This window comes from Olea europaea, unplaced genomic scaffold (assembly GCF_002742605.1).
Source record: "Olea europaea var. sylvestris unplaced genomic scaffold, O_europaea_v1 scaffold392, whole genome shotgun sequence".
NCBI lineage: Eukaryota > Viridiplantae > Streptophyta > Magnoliopsida > Lamiales > Oleaceae > Olea > Olea europaea.
In genome coordinates, this window is record NW_019258717.1 from 279,978 (window position 1) to 287,532 (window position 7,555).

At 34.0% G+C, this 7,555-nt stretch overlaps 1 protein-coding gene across 1 annotated transcript; it reads left to right on the plus strand.

Moving 5' to 3' along the window:
* The first annotated feature begins 1,040 nt into the window (after nt 1-1,040).
* LOC111387139 (glycine-rich protein 5-like) lies at nt 1,041-5,126 on the plus strand. Its single transcript, XM_023011670.1, has 3 exons — nt 1,041-1,399; nt 2,997-3,072; nt 4,950-5,126. Exons 1-3 carry the CDS (start codon nt 1,041-1,043, stop codon nt 5,124-5,126), a joined length of 612 nt encoding a protein of 203 aa, XP_022867438.1.
* Nucleotides 5,127-7,555: the final 2,429 nt, after the last annotated feature.

The window sequence follows — 7,555 nt, forward strand, 5'->3', positions numbered from 1 at the left end:
GTCTTCCCCTTTTGGTGGAATTTAAAATCAGATTTTTAGTATATTTTGATAAAAGTTGATAAAATATGGGGTTGAAAAATCGTGGATCCTATGAAATATGTTGTTAAAATTAATTGTTAACTTTAACTTAGATTAAAATTTGGATTTCAATAAGAGGGCATCTTCAGTTTATCCTATCTTGTTGATCCAAACCAAAATGTTGTCATTCTCGAAGAAACCATCCTTGCTCGTAACCTGTTAGCTTGTGCATATTCCCAATTCATAAGGGATTCTGGAACTCTCCCAAAATCCACTATCTGCCAGGCTTCATAGCCTCGGCTACGTCGAAGAAGACTTGGAAAATTCAGAAAACGTATAATCTATAATGGGTCTTCATATCATGAATTATTTGTTCCATTATCAAGCAAATTGTCCAAGTACTGTGTAGGGTACGCTTGATCCAAGAACTCCGTGCCATTGCCGGAGTATGGGAATGTGACTCAAATTTTTCATGAGTTAAGGCGTGTGCTTTTTGCTATTTTTTATTTTTGCATAGATAATTGCCTCTGTTTGTGCACCGGCGTTTGCATAAATTAGTTCAGTTGCTGCCTTTCAAGAGTTTTTTGTTGTTAGCTGGGTATGCATTTATTTTTACCACCATCTGTCTTTATATACAATTTTGGAGGGGAAAAATGGAAAATAAAAGTTTGGGTAACTTAAAATAACCTATGAAAATTGGAATGGAAATTTACGTAACTGTGTAATCTGAATTGTTGAACTATTAAATATGAATTAAAACGAGCTTCATAAATAGCCAAACGCCTGGAAAGATCTGAAAACGTGTATAAACCACTAAGGAATATAAACATCAATAACTATAAAAAATAAATTAAATCACTAGTACTTACTTAATAACCGTCAAATTAATGAGACCCCCACTAACTCACACATTAATTCTAGCATGAACGTTAATGCAAATAAATGATATTCAAGCATTATATAATCGCGTCTTCGTGTCCTAAATTCTCATCATCAAGGATATCTTTTCCTTGCATATTGAGATGACTTCCAAATTTGTTCTCTTGGTTCTTCTTGGTGTTCTTATTTGCACCACCACCGCGAGAAAGCTAGTTGGCTCAGACGGTTCTTTCGATGATGCAAAATTCATTTTTGATCATTTAGGAGGTGGCGGTGGTGGGGGGGGTGGAGGTGGTGGTGGAGGTGGAGGAATAGGGGGTGGTTCTGGTTTCGGAGAAGGATTTGGTGGTGGGTTTGGAGGTGGTGCTCAAGGAGGAGGAGGAGGTTTTGGCGGCGGAGGCGGTGGTGGAGGCGGATTGGGTGGAGGATCTGGTAGTGGATTTGGATTTGGTGCAGGATACGGTGGTGGGATAGCACAAGCAGCCGCGGAAGAATTCATGGTGTAATTAATAAAGTTTCAGTCTGTTGCATTTCTTCAAACCTAAAGATTATTTTCTTGGCACAACCAAAATAAACTACTTGATTGCAGATCTTTGATTTTGTACACAAATTTATTCAAAAAGCAAATTTTAGTAATGTAAAATATAATATTTTTAAAGTGAAGGTGTGCTGAATTATTTGCATTTATATTTTTGTAGGCCTTAGACACAAATTAAACAGCGCTAAATTGAGCAAAAAAACATGTTTGAGCATTCACAATCTACAAGAAAATATAAAAGTTGATTCCCTCAAATCAAATTGGGCACGAACTTCATAAAGATTTTTTGCGAAGTAGTAAAATAAATGAAACTTATAGATACCCATGCACTTAAATACGTAAATAATGCAAAAATAAATTTGTACGTTTTGGAAGTAAATTGTCATGAGTACGAATTTGCCTTCAAACATTTTGCACAAATTTCTTTGTAAATTAGTAGTGCATTCTATCAAATTTTGACGAGTTTTACAGAAGAAAGTAAAAGTTTTTTGAGGAGTTGATATGTCATGGTGAGTTTAGATTGAGCAAAGATGAAAACTCACATAGGAACAATGGAAACCTGCATTGATAAAACAGGACTCGACGGAGATTATTTCGACTAAGAAAATTGAAAATCTGCCATAAAACTGGTCCCGGTAGTGCTTCAAAATGAACTATATTGTAAACCAAGAAATTCCCAGCTATTAAACCGAATCATTAACCAAAACTGATTGAACCCGTGACTTGTTTTGGCGATTTGGACACTTGGATATCCAAAAGTTTGTAACAGTTAATTAGGCTAAGCACCATAGTATAGCACTCATTAAGAAAAGTACGTTTTATCTAAATGAATATCAATAACACGGCATCTTCAATCCATCTTCTTTCGTTGATGCAAACCAAAATATTGTTATCCCTGAGGAACCCGTCCTTGTCCCTTACCCAGATAGTTGTAGCTTGTTTCCAATTCGTGGGGGATTACAAAACACTCCCAAAATCCTCCACCTAACTCATGCGTGAAAAGCTTGTAGTCTTGGTTCCATCGACAAATTAAGACAACGAAAATTAAAACCTATGCTGACGAAATAGGTTTGGACTTGCTGTTTCGACAGGGAAAACTGGAAACCGGTTGAAATCTGTTTGAATAGTGCTTGAAACTGAAGTAATTGTAAATCGAGAAAATTCTAGCTATATGTTAGATTGATTCAACCGCCAAAATCGGTTGACCGGTGACTTGTTTGGACGATTTACTGTACAAAAGTTTGTAAGGGTTAATTAGGCCAAGCACCATAGCATGGCCCTTACAAAGAAAATAATGTTTTCCCCCATTTGGTTGGGATTGAAATCAGATTTTTAGTATATTTTGATAAAAGTTGTTTAAATGTGTGATTGAAAAGTTATGGATCATATGAAATATGTGGTTAAAATTAATTATTAATTTTGACTTAGATTAAAATCGATTTCAATAAGAGGGCATCTTCAATTTATCCTATCTTGTTGATCCAAACCAAAATGTTGTCATCCCCTAAGAAACCATCCTTGCCTGTAACCCGTTAGGTTGCTCATACTCCCAATTCATAAGGGATTCTGGAAGTCCCCAAAAATCCTCTATCGGAAAGCTTCATAGCCTCGGCTACGTTGATGAAGACTTAGAGCCTGTTTGATTCGTACGAATTCCATGGAAAAAGGAATTTGAATTCCACCTTTTTCAAATTTTGGGTGTTTGATTCGTTTTAATTTTCATGGAATTCCATTTCCTTGATTTATGGTGGGAATTGGCTTTCTAACCTATTGTTCACGGTTTATTTATTTATTTATTATTATTATTATTATTATTTGCAATGGAAACAAAATTTAAGAGTTATTGTAAAAAAATATTTCACTTTAATTGACAATTTTCATGTAAAACAATGTCAAAAGAACACCAAAATATAGATAATTTTCTTGATTTTTTTTTTGTTGGCAATGGAAACAAATTTCATTTCCAATATCAGTAAAATTTATCCCTTTAATTGACAATTTTCATGTAAAACAAAATCAAACGAACACCAAAAATCACTTTTATTTCAACATTTTTCACGTGAAAAATTATACAAATCAAATACAATAATTTACAATTCCCAGGAAAACAATTTCGAGGAAATTCAATTCCCTGAAATTCATTTTCAATTCAATTCAATTCTATCTTTGCAATCAAACGGACCCTTAGAAAATTCATAGAACGTATAATCTATAATGGGCCTTCATATCATGAATCATTTGTTCCATTATCAAGCAAATTGTCCAAGTACCGTGTAGGGTACGCTTGATCCAAGAACTCTGTGCCAGTGCCCGAGTATGGGAATGTGACCTAGATTTTTCATGAGTTAAGGCATGTGCTTTTTGCAATTTTTTATTTTGCATTGATAATTGCCTCTGTTTGTGCATCGGCATTTGCATGAATTAGTTCAGTTGCTTCCTTTCAAGAGTTTGTTGTTGTTAATTGGGTATGCATTTACTTTTATTCTACAATTTGTATTGCTCATTTTTTTTAAATGACTCAGGTGTCTGAGCTTCGTCCAATTAATCTTAAAGAGTGACAGTCTTCCCCCTGATTGGCCATTCGGGTAAATCCAGATGCGATTATAGCTTATAAACACTTGGACCAGATATTCGGGATGCGGTTATTTTCCCTGTGGACCTCCCTTTACGACGTGCGGACAGAACCTTCGAAGAAGCAACAAAGCGACCATAACTTTGCCTCTATAGGATATTTGCCTTCCAACATAAATGTTGCCTTCCAGCTGTCGTGGGGATTCGAACTTTGATGCTACGTAGAGAACCCTCCTACTATATCGTTTGCCATGCCCGTGGGGACTACAATTTGTATTGTTTATTTTGATTGTGGTTGAACTTTTTACACATGCAATAACTACAAATGCCAGGCAAATATTTAAAAATGGGGTAGATTTTCTGTCGCAATGCATTACAAATATTAACTTGCTGATTCTCGTTCCCAACAATACTCATCGAGTAAAATCTCATTTCTTGCATTTTCTTCAAAATCCTTGATACTTGAGTTGGAAATTTACGTAACTATGTAATATGAATTGTTGCACTATAAAATATGAATTACAACGAGCTTCATAAATAGCCAAACGCCTAGAAAGATCTGAAAACGTGCAAAAACCACTAAGGAATAGAAACATCAATAACTATAAAAAAAATAAATTAAATCACTAGTACTTACTTAATAACCATCAAATTAATGAGACCCCCACTAACTCACACATTAATTCAAGCATGAACTTTAATGCAAATAAATGATATTCAAGCATTATATAATCATGTCTTCGTGTCCTAAATTCTCATCATCAAGGCTATCTTTTCCTTGCATATTGAGATGACTTCCAAATTTGTTCTCTTGGTGTTCTTATTTGCACCACCACCGTGAGAAAGCTAGTTGGCTCAAATGGTTCTTTCGATGATGGAAAATTCATTTTTGATCATTTAGGAGGTGGTGGTGGTAGTGGGGGTGCTGGTGGTGGTGGTGGAGGTGGAGGAACAGGGGGTGGTTCTGGTTTCGGAGAAGGATTTGGTGGTGGGTTTGGAGGTGGTGCTCAAGGAGGAGGAGGAGGTTTTGGTGGCGGAGGTGGTGGCGGTGGTTGAGGCGGACTGGGTGGAGGATCTGGTAGTGGATTTGGATTTGGTGCAAGATACGGTGGTGGGATAGCACAAGCAGCCGCGGAAGAATTCATGGTGTAATTAATAAAGTTTCAGTACGATGCATTTCTTCAAACCTAATGATTTTTTTCTTGGCACAACCAAAATAAACTACTTGATTGCAGATCTTTGATTCTGTACACAAATTTATTCAAAAAGCAAATTTTAGTAATGTAAAATATAATATTTTTAAAGTGAACAATTTATTGGAGCACATTAATACCATAAATTCAAAGTGTATAAGTTCGTCCATTGCTTAGTCCCAAATTAACAAGTCATATCCAACTTGACTCCGATGCTCAATTCAGAGTCGACTTTGACATACTCAATTTGGAGTCGACTTTGATTGTGTCACGAAAGATTTTAGGTGTGCCAAATTATTTGTATTTATATTTTCGTTGGCCTTAGACACAAATTAAATAGCACTAAATTGAGCGTTCACAATGAGCAAGAAACTATAAAAGTTGATACCCTCAAATCAAATTGTGCACGAAATTTTTTTCTTCATAAAGATTTTTAGTGAAGTAAAATAAATGAAACTTATAGCTACCCATGCACTTGAATACGTAAATAATGAAAAAAAAAATTGTACATTTTGGAAGTAAATTGTCATGAGTACGAATTTGTCTTCAAACATTTTGCACAAATTTCTTTGTAAATTAGTAGTGCATTCAACCAAATTTTGACGAGTTTTATGGAAAAAAATAAAAGTTTTTTGAGGAGTTGACATGTCATGGTGAGTTCAGATTGAGCAAAGATGAAAACTAACATAGGAACAACGAGACCATGTGTTGATAAGATAGAACTCAACATAGATTATTTCGACTAAGAAAATTTAAAATAGGCTATAAAATAGCTTATTATTATTTTTAAACAAAAATAGCTCGAGGTATTACCAACATCTTCTTTTTCTAATTTAAGCGGAAATATCACTTTCATTAGGTGTTGAAAATGCATAAATGGCTATTAAACAATGTGCACAAAATTCAATATGAAGATGATTATTCAAATAAAAGTTTGACAATTATATTTTCTAGAAAATTTACTTGGCGACCCCATAAGCATCACTCGATCAATTTTTCACGCATCCACACGACTAGTTCTAATATAAAATTTTAGTAAGAGTGAGTATTTTGAAAACACTCAGTAAGAATACATACACATTCTCATTTACATGATATAAAAATAAAATTGACATAAAATACCAACATTTCTTAAATTTAGAGCTCAAGGAATTTCTTAAAAATCCCCATATCCCGTAGGATTTAACATCTTTGATCAAACGGTCCATCCCGTATGATTTAACATCTTTGATCTAACGGTCTATCTCGAAGGATTTAACGTAGAGTTCGACTCGAAGGCCTCATAGCATTTTATGCCAAAAATTATACAAACATCAAGGAATAAGAATTTACTACTTTGCATGATGTATTTTTACATCAGTTGACACCCAAAATTCTGAAAAAAGTGGCTCGAAATGAAAATGTGAAAGTGAATAGTGTGTGTATGTTAATATAAAAATGAACTTATAAAATTAATAACACAAAAAAACTCTCACCTCACACCCTATATATAATCATTCGCACGTAACCTTCAAGGAATTCAAAAGCATGGTGACTTAATTCAAAATTAATAAGGTTACTTATGAATTAATTAGGTTAATTATTTTGGTAATTATGTCAGATATCTTGTCAAATTCCTACGTGAAAGTTCATCTCTTTTTTCATTGTTTTTTCTTATTATTTATATTAATAAAATATTAAAGGTTAACACATTTCTTTTTATTAGAATAACTCGAATAGGACTAACCCAAAATTTCTTTTTCTTGAGCCCAAATTATATTATTTAATATGAGCTACAAAATGAGTATAATGTTTGATATATTTCATCAACTTCTAAAATAGTTAAATGCTCCACCCAAATAACTTACGATAAATTCTTAAAACTCGTAAGCAAGGTAAATCTTTGATGCGAATAAGTGAGTTGAACTTATCTTTTAACCTTTGGATTTTTAGTGTGACAAAAAATCTAAATATGAATTATTTCATTTGCTAATTGACCCATATTAAATTTAGGACCACATGAAAAAAAGTAAAAAAGTTTGGGGTGTTACATTGGATATCCAAAAGTTTGTAACGGTTATTTAGGCCAAGCACTATAGTATAGCACTCAGTAAGAAAAGTACGTTTTATCTAAATGAATATCAATAACACAGCATCTTCAATCCATCTTCTTTCATTGATCCTAACTAAAATATTGTTATCCGCGAAGAACCCGTCCATGCCCCTTACCCAGAGAGTTCTAGCATGTTCTAATTCGTGGGGGATTAAGGAACTCTCCCAAAATCCTCCACCTAACTCATGCGTGAAAAGCTTTTAGCCTTGGTTCCGTCGACAATGACAACTAAAATTCAAAAAGTGTATAATCTATAATTCGATT

Excerpts from the sequence above, each read along its gene's own strand:
- LOC111387139 (XM_023011670.1), top strand. The coding sequence starts at position 1,041 with ATGACTTCCAAATTTGTTCTCTTGGTTCTTCTTGGTGTTCTTATTTGC. Across the intron at positions 1,400-2,996 it reads GCCGCGGAAGAATTCATGGT|GGATTCTGGAAGTCCCCAAA; the intron begins GTAATTAATAAA and ends CCAATTCATAAG. Across the intron at positions 3,073-4,949 it reads TTGATGAAGACTTAGAGCCT|GTGGAGGAACAGGGGGTGGT; the intron begins GTTTGATTCGTA and ends GTGGTGGTGGAG.